At 38.5% G+C, this 19,767-nt stretch overlaps 1 protein-coding gene across 11 annotated transcripts in view; it reads right to left on the bottom strand.

Moving 5' to 3' along the window:
• Positions 1 to 19,767, bottom strand: part of CNTN4 (contactin 4) — a 913,336-nt gene that overhangs the window by 130,956 nt on the left and 762,613 nt on the right. For all 11 annotated transcript variants that reach the window (XM_041761632.1, XM_041761629.1, XM_041761630.1 and 8 more), the window contains one exon: positions 17,839 to 17,968. In XM_041761632.1, coding sequence (XP_041617566.1) covers positions 17,839 to 17,968 — 130 coding nt within the window. The remainder of the gene's footprint in view (positions 1 to 17,838; positions 17,969 to 19,767) is intronic.

Below are 19,767 nucleotides of genomic sequence, written 5' to 3'. Positions count from 1 at the left end.
TAAAAATTGAGGTATAATTTATATATGGTAAAATACACCCGTTTCAAGTGTACAGCTCGATGAATTGGACATACTGCACTGTGAAGATCAAGATATAGAGCATTCCATCACTCTGTTGAGGGACTCTTGAAAAATTATTCCATGTTCAAATGAATAAAAATTTTAAAATTTCAGGGAAGCATAAGGAAAAGATAAACAAGACAATCCACAAGACATTTTTCTGATTATGTAGGTTAAAGCATTCCTTCTTTGATAACAGTTTCTGTCTCTGCCTCTCCCTTAGCACTCTGAGCATGTCTCCATGAGAGAACATGCTGAAATGTCTGTATCCTCACCTTCTATGAGCTTCTTCTTTTGTCCAACTTTCTACTACTATTGCCTAATGCAATGCTTGGCTCACGCAGGAGAAACTGGGGCTTGCTCTTAGAAAACTCAATTCCAGGCTCACTATGAATGTTCTAAAATTCATTTTATAACTCAGATGGTTACATGAAAACAATATTAAAGAATGATTTCTTTTTTTTTTTTTTAAAGAATGATTTCTTTCCTAAAACAATCGATACATATCTGTATCCTCTCAAAAGGAATTTAGAAAACACCTTTCTGAAAAAAAATCTCCATTTTCTTCCAAGTTGAATTAATGTGATCTAGGATCTGTTTTGAATAGGGATTCATCTCTCGGAATCTTAATTTTACCATATTTAAAATCCCTGACTCCTTGAAGTTTGGCCTAATAGAATTTAAGATTTTAGATCATGTTGAACATGAAATTTATGTATTTATTTATTTATTTGAACATGAAATTTAAATACCACAAATTACTTGAAGGACAGAAAGTGAGCGTGTATGTGTGTAGGTGGGGAGAATGGGAGTCAATTTCTTAATTGTACTCAAACCAGGTACTAGTGATATAAAAAAATAAAAATAAGCTTCAGTGTATACATATACCACATCTTCTTTATCCATTCATCTTTCGATGGCATATGTATACAATGGAATATTACTCAGGCATTAGAAATGACAAATACCCACCATTTGCTTCGACATGGATGGAACTGGAGGGTATTATGCTGAGTGAAATAAGTCAATCAGAGAAGAACAAACATTATATGGTCTCATTCATTTGGGGAATATAAAAATAGTGAAAGGGAATGAAGGGGAAAGGAGAAAAAATGAGTGGGAAATATCAGAAAGGGAGACAGAACATGAAAGACTCCTAACTCTGGGAAACGAACTAGGGGTGGTGGAAGGGGAGGAGGGCGGGGGGTGGGGGTGACTGGGTGACGGGCACTGAGGTGGGCACTTGACGGGATGAGCACTGGGTGATATTCTATATGTTGGCAAATTGAACACCAATAAAAAATAAATTTATTTTATAAAAAGAAAAAATAAGCTTCAGTGAAAGCACCACTTGAAAAAATATATTAGCATGATTAAAAAGACCCATGAAATTCCTAATAAATACTACAGAAAGTACAGAACATGTATGTGTATTGTGTGTGTATGAAGACAGCTTGATGAAAGACAGAAGAGTTGAAATTGCAAAACTCAAACAAGAAAGACTACAACTGGAAAGACTTTGAAACAAGTAAAATCTGTGGAAAGACTCAGGAGAACCATGCTATAAGCCCTGCCATGTTAGAGTACATGGTCAAACTAAGCCAAGAAGAAGAATGTGGGTGAGGGGAATCGTGGGTAACATAGTTTTGCCTTGGATACTCTGTTGATCTGAGTTAGTGGGCTCTGTGTTTGCTGCCATGTGTGAAATATGTGAACAAAGCCAGCATTTATGTTATATTGGCATCGTGCTCCCATTTACCAATGCTATACACGGTAATATGCAACACAGAAAGGTTTTTGTAGCACAATAGACCCGTTCTCATCTTAGGTAAACATCTGAATTGACACATTATGTAAAAAAAAAAATCAAATTTCTATAAGTCTTTTAAAAGAGTATTTTGTGAACTAGAGTTAAAAATCTGTATCATATAAAAATCCCTTTTAAAACCAAATCTTTCTACACACACATTTTTATCACTTTAGGCAGACATTTTTCATCTGTTCAGGAGGAATTCTGCAATTGCATTTGAAATGAGTTTACATAAATCAAACTGTGCACAACACATGGGTGTATTTGTCGAAAAACTATATATTGCTTTTATGAGATTTAAAATAGCATGATATCAGCCACACAGAAGACAGAAAACACACCTTCCAGTTTCAGAAGCATTTTTACTGTACTGTTTATGTGCATATTATCTTTTTGGATATCCTAAAATAAGACTGGCTTTGAGTATCTTTCACTAATACAAATGGAATTATATATTCAAATCTTTTCTATTTGTTTACTTAATTTGTTTAATTTACTTCTATTGTTATTTAACCCTGCAAATCTATCAGCTTCCATAGTAAGCTGTGGTTCTTTCTAGGACAAAATTGTCAAACCTTCATCAGTTTGTGAATACTTGACCCATTAATGGTTTTCTTAACATTCTGCCATTTTGTGACTATCTCTTGCACCCAAGATGCCCTGAAGTGTATGGAATGATGTTTTTTCCTCTCTGTACCCTGTATTTAAGTGAAAGGAGCCTGTTAAATTTGACATTCACAGAGAAATTAAGTTTTAAAAGTTACTGGTAAGGTCCCCAGAAGAGCACTATTAGAACAACCTTTGCTGGCACTTAAAAGTTTAGTACACGTTGAAGGTGAAATTCCTGGTTCTTAGTAGCTCAGAAAAGGTAAAACCAATTGTCAAATTGCCCAATCAAGTCTCAGAGTAGTTCAGATACCCAGGGATCCCCATTTGCTAAATCTAATGCACTTAGAGGATAATATTTCTTACATCAACTACTAGAGGGCACTGCTCTCTCAGCGTTGGAATGAGTCATGATATAGGACCTCTTCCATTTGGAAAATGCAACTTTTTATTATTTATCAATGATTGTTAATCCATTAACATTACATGATATATGAGAAGCATCCAGCTAAAGAAGCTCTCCCCGTAATTCTCAACTGTTTGATTTTACTGAATTAAATGACTCTTGGTTACATGTCAATGGTATTTATTTATTTATTTATTTATTTATTTATTTATTTATTTTATTTTTTTAAGTGTACTCTTTAATTTTATTTATTTATGATAGTCACACAGAGAGAGAGGGAGAGAGAGAGAGGCAGAGACACAGGCCGAGGGAGAAGCAGGCTCCACGCACCGGGAGCCCGACGTGGGATTCGATCCGGGGTCTCCAGGATCGCGCCCTGGGCCAAAGGGAGGCACCAAACCGCTGCGCCACCCAGGGATCCCATCAATGGTATTTAAAGTGGCTAACAGAACCCCTAAAAACAAAAGTTTTGTGACTAAGTATTATTTTTCAAGAAAGAGAGTAAGCATGGTAACTCCTTAACTAGATGTGCAGTCCATTTGGGAAATGTACGAGTGTGATTTTTTTTTTTACATGAGTGTGATTTTTATTAATGAAAAGGAAAGGATAATTGTGCGTGCCAATTGTATCACAGTTAGTCTGTAGAAATATCACTGGCAACACTGCCAGTTGATGGAGACTATTCACTTTGGCCCTTTTAGAAGTTTAGAATTCTAGATTATTTTAGCCTTTATCTATTATCGTTATTACCTCATTATTCCATAAAGATGAACCTAGAGTTAATGCATTCATTCAAATGTTTTTACTGCTGACAAGATAGTGCTGGTATCAGATTTTAAAACCCCAAGATTTTTCTAGCTTGCTAGGCAGATAACTAGAAGTCTGGTTACAATGGGAATCTTCTTTCTAGGTCCAGTATTTCAGAATGGTGGATTCATAATCAGCCCTCTCTCATCAGGGATGATATTCACAAGGAGACTCAACAAAACTCTTAAGTAAGATTCTTCTACTCTATTATCAGCATGATGTGTCCCTTGTAAGTTTCTAGTACCTGTGCCCTGTTATTTTGGTCTAATTCATCGAAGGCCCTGCTTTACCAGGGGTCTTTCTTACCATAGTAGGTCTTACATTTATGGTCTTCTGCTCCTTTGGGAAGGTTATTTTAAAAGAAAAATAATAATATTTATAGTCGCAAGGTTGTTTTGAAGAATAGATGAAATAATACACGTATGGTGTATAAAGTCCTTAGGCCAATATTTGCTTCATACCTACTTCTCCTCTCTGCTATCTCCACCAGTGCCATGTGACCAGCACTACCATTATTAGGGGACTCTATGCTGAAATATGAGAGCTTTTTAGAGCCAAATAAATTCATCTTGGTTTGAACAATTTTTAAATTTTGAAATAATAACAGTTACAATGATAGAGGTCTTGTATATTTCACTTAGTTTTGCCCCGTGATTATACTGTGAGTATTACACAATATCAAAATAAGGAAAGTCATCATTGGTACAATGTGTGTTGTTAGTTCCATGTTATTTTATCACATATGCATACTTGAATAATGACCACTGAAGTCAATATAAGAAGTATTCCATCATCACAAAGATTTTTCTTGGGCAATCCTTTGATAGCCACATCCAGCTCCCTCCTGCCGAATTCTCCCTAATGTCTAGAAACCACTAATCTATTCTCTATCTCTATAGTTTTGTCATTTTGGGAGAACATTTTATATACAGAATTGTATAGTATGTGACCTTTTGAGATTTTTTTTCACTCAACCTAATGCTCTTGAGATCCATCCAAATTTGTGTATCAAGAGGTTTTTTATTGCTGAGTAGTGGTATCTCATCCATTCTGATATAGATAAAAAATACTTCTTTAATGTTGCCATTTCAGGCACTATGGTAACTAACAATACTTTTGAGCACAGGAACCATTTCAAGATCTCTTAACACTTTCTCTGCCAACAAGTAGGATCAGGCTTTGCCTTATATCTTTTATATAAGGTTTGAACAGCCGAAAATTAATTGTGGAGACTAGAGTGGAAAATCTTTTTCTTACTCCAAGCAAAATACTTTTAACACTATATTTTATATAGTAATTAAAATGTTGACTAAAAATCATTCTTACATGTTTTAAGAGTTTCAGCTACTAAACCTCTATTAACTGCCTCTGAGCTACCCTATTTAAGACAGTATGCATTTTTTTAAATATCTGTAATCACTTTGACCTCCTTTATCAGTACAAATTAGTGATATTACATTTGGCACAATGTCCTAAACACTCATAGAATTCACAGCCTTGGTTAGAAAAGTAGTGTACAGTACTGTAATGCCCTATTTGGTTGTAACTTTGTTATGAGATAGAAATGTCTGTTGAATTAACAAAAGAGTCATTAGAATGTGCTGGTGAGAATCCTAGAATTCTAGTGGTTAAGACATTGTAGCATTTTTCATTAGCAATCATTAGATCATCAGTTCCTTAAAGGCAGAGGCTATGTATTACGGATCTATATATCCCTTACCTAGTACAGTGTTTGGCACAAAGTGGATGTTTAATCAGTATTTATTGAATAAATGTATGTTGTAGGAGAGAACTCAGGAATTCAGTTCAAAACAGGATATTCTTGGGGCATCTGGGTGGCTCAGTGGTTGAACATCTGCCTTTGGCTCAGGTCATGATCCCAAGGTCCTGGGGTGAGTCTCGTATCAGGCTCCCCACAGGGAGCCTGCTTCTCCCTCTGCCTATGTCTCTGCCTGTCTCTCATGAATCAATCCATCAATCAATCAATCTTAAAAAAAAGAAAACCTTAAAAAACAAAATAAGATATTCTCTTCTCATGATGCTTTGCCTGGATACCATATCAATTTCTTCCCTCCATGTGGGGTTGTAGGTGGCTTCTTGGGTTTCATGGCCTGTCTACAGTACACTCCATCCTTTCTGAGGTTGGGCCTTAGTATAATGACATAATGAAGTAGAATTACCCAAGAAAAACAACCTGGGCTATTTATACTCCTAAACTACTATGAAATTACCTGGTGTGATGGTAGATTGTTTAAGAAATAGCTCTCAAAACAAAATATGGAAGAACTTAGCTTTTAGTGCTCGCAATTTCTGTGGTTGAATACTTCCATCATGGCCAATTTCAAGTTACCAACAAGAAGCCAATGAAGATTGAGTTGAGAAGGATACACAGACTCACCTACCGTCAGTAGGAGCTATTCTTTTCCCCACTTCCTCTAAACACAGTCTCATGGGAAATAACAGGACAAGTAGGCCCTGGGAGTTCAGCTTTCCCCCACTTTGAGCCTTTTTCTGAAGCAGTACCATAGTCTCCTCTTTCCTCCCCAGGCACTCTCAAGCCACCAGGGCAGTGCTGAGAAGATAGGACTTGCCACGTACTTGCATTTCCTTTGTTTCATTTCGTTCCCTAAGGCTCTGTGAGTCAACTTATCAGGGTAGTTTGAAGGGCTTCAGTTACACATGCTCTGCCCTAGACACCCAGGCTCAAGAGAAACATACGGTATGGATAAGCAATGTTTATGTTATCCAGTAGCGACTAATTTCTTGCTTATCATCATCCTTCAATAACTCCGTACAGAAGGGGTTTTAATGTGGAAAGAGAACATATATTTTGCCTTTGTGCTATGTTCACTTTCAACCACATTCAAAAGGATTCATTAAAAGCAACCTGCCTTATATTAAGTATAAAATTAATTTCTTCAGGAACCTAAAAGAGCCACAGTCTGCTTATGTTGAAGAAAAAAGAAGCTAGAATGTTGCTCGTGCAAATGCTTTATTTCTGGTAGAAATTGTCTCACATGATTGATAGAGCTTCTGTCAATACGGAGTTCAACAATGGAAACACGGATTCACTGTATGTACAGTGGTGATAACAAGGGAACAGCCTAGTCATTATTCTGCCCTCCAACTCCCACTGGCTTTTGTAAGTTAGAAAGCTACTCTGCTGTGATAGCTTAAGATTGGGCATCAAAGGGATTTACAAAGCAGATTCCAGACCTGTGGCACCTAAATTGAACGGATCATAGGAATCATTTTGAGGACCTTATTAAGTGTATATACTCTACCCACCATGAGAGGGACCTGAGAATTTAAAATATTATAATTTTTGCCACTGAAAATGTGATCTTCAGAGCAAAAGCACTGGTAATCACCTGGGAGCTTGTTGGAGATGCAGAATCTCAGGCCCTACCCAAGACTTGAAATCAGAATCTAAATTTAACAAGATCCCTAAGTAATTTATACATGCATAAAAGTTTGAAAATCACTGTTAAATATTCAACACCAATTCTAATACTTCTGGACTACCAAAAGAGAATCTATTTGTTACTAGAAAGTGGTAGAAGGGAAAAAATTAATTACTTTATTTCACTTATTTATTATTCACTGATTCAAAAAGACTTATGTAGCTAATGGTAAAAGATTTAAAAAGTAACAAAGAATATGGCTAAAGTAAAATATTGGAAGGGTAGGAAACCATCTTTCTAAACTTGGTACAATAGAGTGAGCTTTTAGAAGCCAAAATGGACATGTCAATATGGTATGCAGAAGGAAGAAGAGCATACTCCTTCCTGGTGGATAAAAGAAAACATGTAATTTTGCTAAAAGATTCAAACTTTCTTCCTGGTTCTATAATTTAAGAAAAATTTATTGGATATCTCTTTAGGTAAAATACTGTACTTTTGGGGGCTTCTGGCTGGCTCAGTCTATTGAGCAACCAACTTTTTTTTTTTAAGATTTTTCATTATTTGGGAGAGAGAGAGAGCACAAGAGCATGCACAAGTGGGGGGAGGGGCAGTGGGAGACAGGGAGAAGCTGACTCCCCACTGAGCAGGGTCCCAAAGTGGGGCTGAATCCCAGAACCATAGGATCATGACCTGAGCTGAAGGCACAGCTTGACCAATTGAAACACCCAGGAGCCCAGGGACCAACTTTTGATTTCAGCTCAGTCATGATCTCAGGTTCAAGAGATCAGGCCCTATTTCAGGCTTCATGCTGGGTGTGGAGCCTACTTAAGATTCTCCTTCTCCCTATCCATTTGCCCTTCCTCCTTGCACCCTAAAAAAACCCAAAAAGCAAAACAAACAAAAACCCCCAAACCTGTGGACTTCTGAATGAATAACAGCAGTTTTACAGAAGACTCAGAGATTTTAGTTGTAGTATAGTATATGGTATCACTGTTCAGTGACACCTTGGACTACATTCTTGAGTTACATTTTAAATTCTAGCTTAGTGAAGACATTTCCTTGGGTGAACTCATATAGGGACTTGTCATAGTATTTACCCCTCAGATTTCAACGTCTCCCTTCAGTTGGCTTTTTAAAGTAAACTCTATGGCCAACATAGGGCCCGAACTTACAACCCTAAGATCAAGAGTCACATGCTCTACTAACTGAGCCAGCCAGGTACCCCTCCCTTCAGTTGGCTTTAAGCCACCAGAGTCATGCCAACCAATATCTTAGCTCAGTCCTCACATGGCAATCTGTGAAATCTCTCTGTATGCCTAATCCTACTCACCATCTTGGTGAAGTGGGGCCTTCAGCCATGGTGGGAGTGTCTGATGCCTGATAGTCCTCTTCTACAGGAGGGTTTCAGATTTAAAGTCTTGATCCAAATCAGAAGATTTTCTATGTGGATTGTATTCAATGTACTCACAGACACACTCACACATAACCTACAATAAATTTCCTATTTTAGGATAGTGGCTCTCAAAGTGTGATCATGGACCAGCAGCATCAGCATCACCCAGGAACTTGTTTGAAATGCAGCTCCCCAGACCCTACCCCAGCCACTCTGTCAGAAATTCTGGGGATAGAACTCAGCAATCTGTGTTTGAACAAGTCCTTCAGTGATTCTGGTGCATGGTAAAGTTTGAGAATACTTTCTAAAAAGTAATGGCCTTCTAATCTGATCAATTAGAGCAGTAGTTCCCAAACTGTGATATTCACTGGAATCACACTTGAGTCCCAGGCCCAGAGATTGACTTAGTAGATATAGAGAATGATAGGATATCAGGATATTAAAAGCTCCCCAGACGACTGTCATTAGCAAAATTTGAGAATCACAGAAATGGGGTTTGCTGGTGATTTGGAGGCTGTCTACAAGATTTTAGTATGGATACTAGTTAATAACAAGAAAACACTTCTGATACAAACACTGCTAGGCTTTTAAAAAAGGTTTTGTATGAACCTTTAAAAAAGGTTCTCTTACTTTTGGCAGTAAGGTTAATAATGACATACTCATTTTACTGATAAAGGAAGACTTAGTGACTCGTTAAAAATATCACATTCGAATTTGAGATCCAAGCACATAGCTTTCCTTTTTCATGACAATTTTAGTAAAGCTCCTGCTTAGATGATGACTTCATTTGGGTAAGAAAGGTCTTTGTCATCTCACTGGCTGCTGATCACACTCAGCACATGATTATTTTGTAATCTGGCTCAATGAGGCAGTTGAGAAACCAGACTCAGATGCAGATGAGCACTTGTGAAAGCCCCTGTGAAATAACTTTTAGTTTAGTCTTAATGTTTTCCTAATTTGAGAGCCAATCATCTGGATAAATGCCAAATTAACCAAATAATTGCTCAAGCCTGCACCTCTCTTTAATTGGACCATCAGTTCCTTAATGGTATTTAAGCATCTTTCTAGGGTCAAATATCCTCTGCCACATAGGCTAGGAGAATCCTCACAATACTGAAGCATCAGACAGAAACTCCTCAGGGCAGAAGCTATTTCTGTTCCATTATACTGTCCTGGTAAAGTCAGGTCATATTCAAAAGACCTACTTACTCTTAGGGATAGTTCACACCGTTTCAAAATCGAAGATACTCTAGTAAACTGGTGGCACTCCCCATTATGATCCAGGTAAATTAGACAAAGTAACAAAGCATTGTGGTCTGATTCGCTTGGTCTGATACAGAGGACAATTAGTTGTCCTCTGTAGAAAATGCTGTTAACACCCTCACAGATTCTTTTTTCTGGGCCTACCAGCTGTGAATGTTGGCTGCTTATCACCTCTGGCTGCCCCTTTCCCTAGGAAATTGGGAGGTTTTGTTCCACCTGCACCCATGTCACCACTCAACCCCTACTGCCACTGCCACTACCATCTAAGGGGCAGCCCAATGATGGACTGATAAACAGAGATTTTGAAAAATGTTATTCTGGGGCAGCCTGGGTGGCTCAGCAGCTTAGCGCTGCCTTCACCCCAGGGCCTGATCCTGGAGACCCAGAATCTAGTCCCAAGTCAAGCTCCCTGCATGGAGCCTGCTTCTCCCTCCGCCTGCGTCTCTGGCAACCCCCCCTCCCCACCGTGTCTCTCATGAATAAATAAATAAAATCTTTTTAAAAAATGGTTATTCTTCTTGCTTCAGGTGAGAATAACTCTGAGATGCAGTTTATAATCCAGATATCCCTCTCTAGGATAAGAATATGGGCTAGACCATGACCTTGCTCAGCTTCCCTGCCCCTTTCCTTTCTTGCTTTCTTTTATAGGCTTTACCCTGGAGGACACTCCTTTAATCTTTCTAAACTTGGTACAATAGAGTGAGCTTTTAGAAGCCAAAATGGACATGTCAATATGGTATGCAGAAGGAAGAAGAGCATACTCCTTCCTGGTGGATAAAAGAAAACATGTAATTTTGCTAAAAGATTCAAACTTTCTTCCTGGTTCTATAATTTAAGAAAAATTTATTGGATATCTCTTTAGGTAAAATACTGTACTTTTGGGGGCTTCTGGCTGGCTCAGTCTATTGAGCAACCAACTTTTTTTTTTTAAGATTTTTCATTATTTGGGAGAGAGAGAGAGCACAAGAGCATGCACAAGTGGGGGGAGGGGCAGTGGGAGACAGGGAGAAGCTGACTCCCCACTGAGCAGGGTCCCAAAGTGGGGCTGAATCCCAGAACCATAGGATCATGACCTGAGCTGAAGGCACAGCTTGACCAATTGAAACACCCAGGAGCCCAGGGACCAACTTTTGATTTCAGCTCAGTCATGATCTCAGGTTCAAGAGATCAGGCCCTATTTCAGGCTTCATGCTGGGTGTGGAGCCTACTTAAGATTCTCCTTCTCCCTATCCATTTGCCCTTCCTCCTTGCACCCTAAAAAAACCCAAAAAGCAAAACAAACAAAAACCCCCAAACCTGTGGACTTCTGAATGAATAACAGCAGTTTTACAGAAGACTCAGAGATTTTAGTTGTAGTATAGTATATGGTATCACTGTTCAGTGACACCTTGGACTACATTCTTGAGTTACATTTTAAATTCTAGCTTAGTGAAGACATTTCCTTGGGTGAACTCATATAGGGACTTGTCATAGTATTTACCCCTCAGATTTCAACGTCTCCCTTCAGTTGGCTTTTTAAAGTAAACTCTATGGCCAACATAGGGCCCGAACTTACAACCCTAAGATCAAGAGTCACATGCTCTACTAACTGAGCCAGCCAGGTACCCCTCCCTTCAGTTGGCTTTAAGCCACCAGAGTCATGCCAACCAATATCTTAGCTCAGTCCTCACATGGCAATCTGTGAAATCTCTCTGTATGCCTAATCCTACTCACCATCTTGGTGAAGTGGGGCCTTCAGCCATGGTGGGAGTGTCTGATGCCTGATAGTCCTCTTCTACAGGAGGGTTTCAGATTTAAAGTCTTGATCCAAATCAGAAGATTTTCTATGTGGATTGTATTCAATGTACTCACAGACACACTCACACATAACCTACAATAAATTTCCTATTTTAGGATAGTGGCTCTCAAAGTGTGATCATGGACCAGCAGCATCAGCATCACCCAGGAACTTGTTTGAAATGCAGCTCCCCAGACCCTACCCCAGCCACTCTGTCAGAAATTCTGGGGATAGAACTCAGCAATCTGTGTTTGAACAAGTCCTTCAGTGATTCTGGTGCATGGTAAAGTTTGAGAATACTTTCTAAAAAGTAATGGCCTTCTAATCTGATCAATTAGAGCAGTAGTTCCCAAACTGTGATATTCACTGGAATCACACTTGAGTCCCAGGCCCAGAGATTGACTTAGTAGATATAGAGAATGATAGGATATCAGGATATTAAAAGCTCCCCAGACGACTGTCATTAGCAAAATTTGAGAATCACAGAAATGGGGTTTGCTGGTGATTTGGAGGCTGTCTACAAGATTTTAGTATGGATACTAGTTAATAACAAGAAAACACTTCTGATACAAACACTGCTAGGCTTTTAAAAAAGGTTTTGTATGAACCTTTAAAAAAGGTTCTCTTACTTTTGGCAGTAAGGTTAATAATGACATACTCATTTTACTGATAAAGGAAGACTTAGTGACTCGTTAAAAATATCACATTCGAATTTGAGATCCAAGCACATAGCTTTCCTTTTTCATGACAATTTTAGTAAAGCTCCTGCTTAGATGATGACTTCATTTGGGTAAGAAAGGTCTTTGTCATCTCACTGGCTGCTGATCACACTCAGCACATGATTATTTTGTAATCTGGCTCAATGAGGCAGTTGAGAAACCAGACTCAGATGCAGATGAGCACTTGTGAAAGCCCCTGTGAAATAACTTTTAGTTTAGTCTTAATGTTTTCCTAATTTGAGAGCCAATCATCTGGATAAATGCCAAATTAACCAAATAATTGCTCAAGCCTGCACCTCTCTTTAATTGGACCATCAGTTCCTTAATGGTATTTAAGCATCTTTCTAGGGTCAAATATCCTCTGCCACATAGGCTAGGAGAATCCTCACAATACTGAAGCATCAGACAGAAACTCCTCAGGGCAGAAGCTATTTCTGTTCCATTATACTGTCCTGGTAAAGTCAGGTCATATTCAAAAGACCTACTTACTCTTAGGGATAGTTCACACCGTTTCAAAATCGAAGATACTCTAGTAAACTGGTGGCACTCCCCATTATGATCCAGGTAAATTAGACAAAGTAACAAAGCATTGTGGTCTGATTCGCTTGGTCTGATACAGAGGACAATTAGTTGTCCTCTGTAGAAAATGCTGTTAACACCCTCACAGATTCTTTTTTCTGGGCCTACCAGCTGTGAATGTTGGCTGCTTATCACCTCTGGCTGCCCCTTTCCCTAGGAAATTGGGAGGTTTTGTTCCACCTGCACCCATGTCACCACTCAACCCCTACTGCCACTGCCACTACCATCTAAGGGGCAGCCCAATGATGGACTGATAAACAGAGATTTTGAAAAATGTTATTCTGGGGCAGCCTGGGTGGCTCAGCAGCTTAGCGCTGCCTTCACCCCAGGGCCTGATCCTGGAGACCCAGAATCTAGTCCCAAGTCAAGCTCCCTGCATGGAGCCTGCTTCTCCCTCCGCCTGCGTCTCTGGCAACCCCCCCTCCCCACCGTGTCTCTCATGAATAAATAAATAAAATCTTTTTAAAAAATGGTTATTCTTCTTGCTTCAGGTGAGAATAACTCTGAGATGCAGTTTATAATCCAGATATCCCTCTCTAGGATAAGAATATGGGCTAGACCATGACCTTGCTCAGCTTCCCTGCCCCTTTCCTTTCTTGCTTTCTTTTATAGGCTTTACCCTGGAGGACACTCCTTTAATCTTTCTAAACTTGGTACAATAGAGTGAGCTTTTAGAAGCCAAAATGGACATGTCAATATGGTATGCAGAAGGAAGAAGAGCATACTCACAAACTGCTGTTATCTCAAGGTTGACAGTTCAACCAGTAGTCCTTATCACCAACATGATCATCTAAGTGGACACCAATACTAAACATTGATAGAAATGTTGGAGTAGAAAATTTAAATTTTTACCAACAAAATACTTAGCTTTTTTTTCTTATAGAGGATACACGTTCCCCATGATTATAAGACTCTATTCACCCTAATTCCAACATACCTTCTTGAGTGGGAAAGAAGGTTGGAACGATGGAACAGCACCCCAGGGATGTCCACAGGGGTACATTACACAGTCAACCTCTTCGATGACGTAGATTAATACGGGAGAAAAAGTCTAGGAATAGGTGCCTTGAGGAATACTAAGCTATCAATGGTGATAAGTCAGTTACAAACAAGGACATTTCTATTTGATGTACTCAAAACCAGGCCTACTCTAATAGACTGACCTGAAGGTAAAAGTCTATGTTATTCTCCCATCCAGTGAGTAAATCACCCAGCACCTACATTAATTATTTAGCAGTTTCAATCCATTAAATATAGATATGTTACATACACATTAAATACTCAGACAGAACACATAAAACAAGACCAAGGGAAAAGCCTATTAAATATATGCTTCCTAACTATCTCTTATTCATGACTCTAGGGTTATTACCTATCATGAAAGGGAATCTCCTCTCTAGCACTGGGGGATCCTGGTATTTGATCCATACTTGGAATCAACATTCTTATTTTTTTTTCCTGATAATAAAGTATTTTGTTTTCATTTGGTTTCTATATTCAATTCAAATTCACCATGATTCTGATAAAGGTAATAACAAATCAATTATTTGAGCTCACAGAGCCAAACTATTACTATTCTTTAAGAAACAGAGTGACTTGTGGAATACGATCTATTACAGCTTCCCCAAGTGAACCAATATTAATTTATGTGTATTTTTAAATAGTGAAATGTCTTCTCCCTTATTCAGTTAAAATGAACTCTGGGGATTTACTTATTCAACACCCAACTGTCCTTCAATTCACTTAGAGTATATTAATATGATTTTTTTGGAAGTGAAAAGGGGACACTGGGATCCCTGGGTGGCGCAGCGGTTTGGCGCCTGCCTTTGGCCCAGGGCGCGATCCTGGAGACTCGGGATCGAATCCCACGTCAGGCTCCCGGTGCATGGAGCCTGCTTCTCCCTCTGCCTGTGTCTCTGCCTCTCTCTCTCTCTCTCTCTGTGACTATCATAAACAAATAAAAAATAAAAAAAAAAAAGAAAAAAGAAAAAAAAAGAAAAAAAAAAGAAAAGGGGACACTAAAGAAGGAACTTCTAAACTTGCTATTCAAGAGTCTCTAAAATTGGTCCTTAATTTTTTCCATCTATCTTAAACTTTGCCCATATACTTTATATATTTGAATCAGAATTTTTAAACATTCAGGATTCTCTATATGCAAGAAACCATCCAGATGTTTTATAACTTTGAGCCTTTGTTAAGGCATTTCACTCTGATCTGGAATATTCCTGGTCCTCTTTTCTGTCTGTTAAAATAAAATCACTGTTCAAGGCTCAGCTGACCAACCCAGTCCATTAGTCAAACTCTCTTTCCTGAATTCCTGGAAGCCTTACTATTTTTACCACTGTTTGGCCTGTATCATTTACTGATATGCCTTACTGTTCTCATATCCAACATGGTTGAAATCAAAATGTTTAAATAATTTCTCAGGCATTTTCCTCTTATCTTCACTGCTCTAAGCTTGCTGACCTCAGGGCACTTAAGAAAGGACTCAGAGTGAGAATTCATTTGGAATTAGTTCCAGTCAGAAGTGATTTGAAATAAATCTCTGTAAAAGATGGAGCAGTGATTCCCAACTTGCAGGCCATGAACCCTGAGTAGGGGGAGGGGACAGGGTCTGGAGAAGGCTGTGGAAGGAGTTGTTTTAAGCTATTGCATTTTTATCCACAAGTAAGAGTATATACATACATCTACACACATCTCATATATACTTTGTTATTGTCAGCTGTGGATAGGTGCTCTAGATAAAAATCATTTGAGAGCCTTTCTCATTTCTAGCTCTGGGACTTCAGTTATTCTCTATAGTTACCCCATAATCATTTTCCATGAATTATAGTCATTTGTTATTATCAAATTTTCTTATTTTAATAAAGGGACTTACCAAATCTTTTTTCTTTTTTTTAAAGAATCTTTTAAAATTATAATGGGGTTTTCCAGAGTTGAAAATTGGCAAGCACTCACATAGAGATTTTTAGGACAATGTGATTCATTCATTAGGTGATCCATCCTCAGTTTTAGCTCTTCTTCTAACTAGTTGACATACTGTTTAATAGAGAACACACTTCTTTTTGCAGAAAATCCTAAGTAATCTATCATGCTGAACTGTCCTCCAAGAGTCAGTTACAACAACCAATAATCAGATCCAAGCTGGGCAGAGTGAAACCAGCATACTTGTGCCAGAGAAAGTTAGAATTATTGTTCTCAAAATTTATAGAGTAAGAGATATGTACTTAGGCTTCCAGAAATGTCATGCTTATACTAGTGCCAAGCCAAGGTGATGATTATTCCAGGAGCATAGACTGTTCTTAGGCCTCTTTGAAATTGGCTATGGTGCCATGAACTCTCACATACTCTTGTTTTTTATGGGATGTTGGTTTAAGCTAAAGAACTTGGTAAGAAGAACAATCATGGAAGCTTTCCCTTCCTTTTTTAATTCACATGAGGAAGAAGTACATTCATCTTGGGAACATCTACTTATATATGTAAGCTCTATGTGCTACGTATCAAAAAGTACCTTGCCGAAGAAAAACTCAGGACTCTAAAATTGGGCAAAGCATTGGGATTTATGGCATCAGCTCCCTTTGTGTGCTGCTTTCTCTTATTCATAATCTTTCCATTATGCTCTCCCTAAGAATTAATGCTTAGGTACTTTAGATAAATTCTGAATTCAGAGTCAAGATTTCTCTATGGGACACATGCAAATTGATAGCCTGGAATTTTCTTTTTTAATGGCCATGGGTTTGCCAATTCACTTAACTTATAATTTCATTTATTGATTTACTTAATTTATAATTTATTTTTTATTTTTTACTGTTTTAAAAAATATTTATTTGAGAGCGAAGAGAGATAGAGATAGAGAGAGTACATGAGGGAGGAAAGAGGCAGAAGAAGATGGAGAGAGAGAATCTCAAGTGGACTCTCTGCTGAGCAAGGAGCCTGAGTTGGGGCTTGATCCCACAAACTTGAGATCACAACCTAAGCTGAAATCAATAGTTGAATGCTTAACCCATTGACCCACTCAGGTGCTACAAATAATTCAAATTTTAAAACAGTAGCATCAATTTTATCACTTAACAAATTAATTTATTCCTACCCTCATTCAATATTTATTGAGTGCATATTATCTGCTTCACTATTGTATTAAATCCTGAGAATAAAATCATGAGTTAAACCAAATATGGTTCTTGACATCATGGGAAGTTAACATGTAATGGGAGAAAAAAACCCCAGAAAAACAGAAAGAAAAAAGAAATATTGACAAATGTAAAACCCAACTGTAGTATCTGTTATAAAGGATAATTAAAAGGCAATATAAAAATCTGCAAGAGATGAAGTTGATCTAGGCATGGGGCCAGGTGTGACTTTCTAAGAAAGCAGCAATGGAACTTGGAGATGGAGAAAGGAAAGAGCTAATGAAGAAGGGAAGGAAAAGCATTTCAAGGAGAAGGAACAGTATGTTCCAACAGCCCCTGGAAGAAGAGAGGATGGTGAATGTTGAATATGCAGAACAAAAAAAGTTGGTATAGCTGAAGAGCAGGGGAAAAGGGGTCATATAGTGAAAGAGCTAGCTGGAGAGGCACACCACTTCTGTATACTCTGGAAAATTCAGATGTAGAAGAACAAGATTCACTTTGCCAGCTGTTCAAAGGAACCTTTCCAAAGCAAGTCAATTCTTCCTTCCTAGCTGAAGTTTGTACCAAATCAGCACCATAGCAAGACTCCACAGCATTTCAGAAATTGCTCAATTTAGAAGAGTGGTCGATAGAGGAATAAAAATGGGTACCAAGGGAACCATGTTACCCACTGTAAGCATCAATAGAGGCTGATTTAGGAAGTGGTTTCTTTGTATTGCTTGTAGAAAGCATTGTTTTTTTCTGGAGCAGTAACCTTGGTCTAAAAATTTCTTTACCCTTTTTTTTTTTGGTGGGGGGAGGGGTTATTGAACAATATGCCTAGCAAAAGGTGTATTAGTGTAGTGACTTAAATTTTTTTTTTCCTTTTCAGTATAAAGACTTACCTATAACACTAAGCTCTGCACTGGAAAAGATAACTCCATGTTTATTCTCTGCTACACACTGATACATGCCAGCATCTGAGAGGTTCACTATTGTGATGTTGAGCATTCCTTGCTCAATTTGAATTCTATCCTGTGAAGGGAAAGAGGAACACAAAACAGTGACCTTCTACAACCGAGACCTTAAGGCAATTTTGCTACATGTTATATCAAAGGGGCTTAATGAGAAGAAAATAGCCATCATATAAGCAATTTACATAACATGATCTATTTATCTGTCAACTAAATTTGTGGCAGGTCAGATGCTAAATGGAACAACCTTGTACATCAGTTGGTAAATGGAATTTAAATTGTAGGACTCTCTGGAGTTCTCATTGATTCAATAGTGAAAACATTCAGATTAATATCCCCTCTAAATAGATGCACTTGAAATTTAAAATGCTTTTTTTTTACTCTGAGGTGTTGTGCTAACTGGGGGAAGGCTTGAGGAGGGGGGAAACACATCCAAATTTACTGTTTAGAGTATTAAAACACTCAGATTATGAGCAGGCAACACTTTGAAGGTTAATAGAATTATAATCTTCTTGGAGAAGCAGAAACAAATATTTCATCTTGGTTTGCTCAAAAAAAAAAAAAAAGAAGGTAGGTATTAATAATTTAAGGTTCCCTTACTCTGTTGCTGTCAGTGGCATAATCTAAGTTTAGGACCATCTTCTGGTGGCCGGTTGGAAGAAAGGAAAGTTAGTGCATTGAACAAAAGACCATTCTCATTTGTCAGCCTGAGGATACATAACTTGTATTATCAATTTTCCTAAGTGCCGAACAGGCTCTCCTCCCCAGGAACCTGCCATTTAAAATAAATAAAATAAAGACATACTGGTTTTCTATTTGCCTTAGGTTTGTGATTTAGCTGGGTAGACACCTTATTAGGCTTTTATCATATCTAGGTATCTATGTTCCCTCACATTAAATAATAGGGAGGAAATGCCTGTTAGTTACCCTATACTATAGTGGTTTGAGTTTTGCTTTTATAATTGGAGCCAGCAGGAGCCCTTCCAGGGACAAGAGAGTAGTACTTGACAGGGTGATAGTCCCCTTTCTGCTTTGTGTGCACTTGATGATCCACCATCGCTCACAGCAGGCACTTTTCACTGGGCTGCCTGCGGTGGAGGAAATCTGAGTATGAAAAACTGGCTCTCAACTTGGGGCTTGAGGAATGTCAGGCCATTTGGAATGTCAAATTTCAGTGAACATTTGAGTTCAATTGGAAAATACAATAAAAAAAAGTTAAATTGGACACAATTGTTCCTCATTCTAAGGTCCTCCTCATCCTCCCTCTTGCTTCATTCCAAGCTCTGTGTCAGGGTCTTCTCCCTCATAGGGGCATTCCTGTATTATGTCAATGTCCCTTCATCACAGATTCTCATGGTACCTTCCAGATGATCTTTCAGAACCAAGGTACTTATTCTTCCAGGTGCTAAGTTTGAGGACTGCTCGCAGCTGGATCTCTCTCTGGGAACTGCTCTTGGCTGAAAGAACTTCCCCAAATCAATGGTCAATGAAGGGGTACAAAGGCAGGGCTCCCTTTGCCTCAATTTAGGAATCACAGAAGGACTTTCTGCTCCAGTGCTCTCCCTGGAGGTCTCTGTTGGAATGGCACCATTGTTTAACCTCCCTCTGCCCAGTGGGCTTCTCTGACTCCTTCAGAGGTGGGCCTCTGAAAGCTTTCCCAGCCTACCTCCTTAACACAAATCTCTGCCACAGAGTCTGTTTTTAGAAAATTCAGAGGTGGAGAGTGACTGCTGCAGTATTTCCAAAGAGCATTTGAACGTTTCTTCCCTTTATGCCCTATCCTCTCCCCCACATGGCTTTTAAGATCTTACTTTCCATATAACCAATTCTGAAAACCTCATTCAAACAAACTTTGGTAGT

This window comes from Vulpes lagopus, chromosome 7 (assembly GCF_018345385.1).
Source record: "Vulpes lagopus strain Blue_001 chromosome 7, ASM1834538v1, whole genome shotgun sequence".
NCBI lineage: Eukaryota > Metazoa > Chordata > Mammalia > Carnivora > Canidae > Vulpes > Vulpes lagopus.
This window is presented reverse-complemented; position numbering and strand designations above follow the sequence as displayed.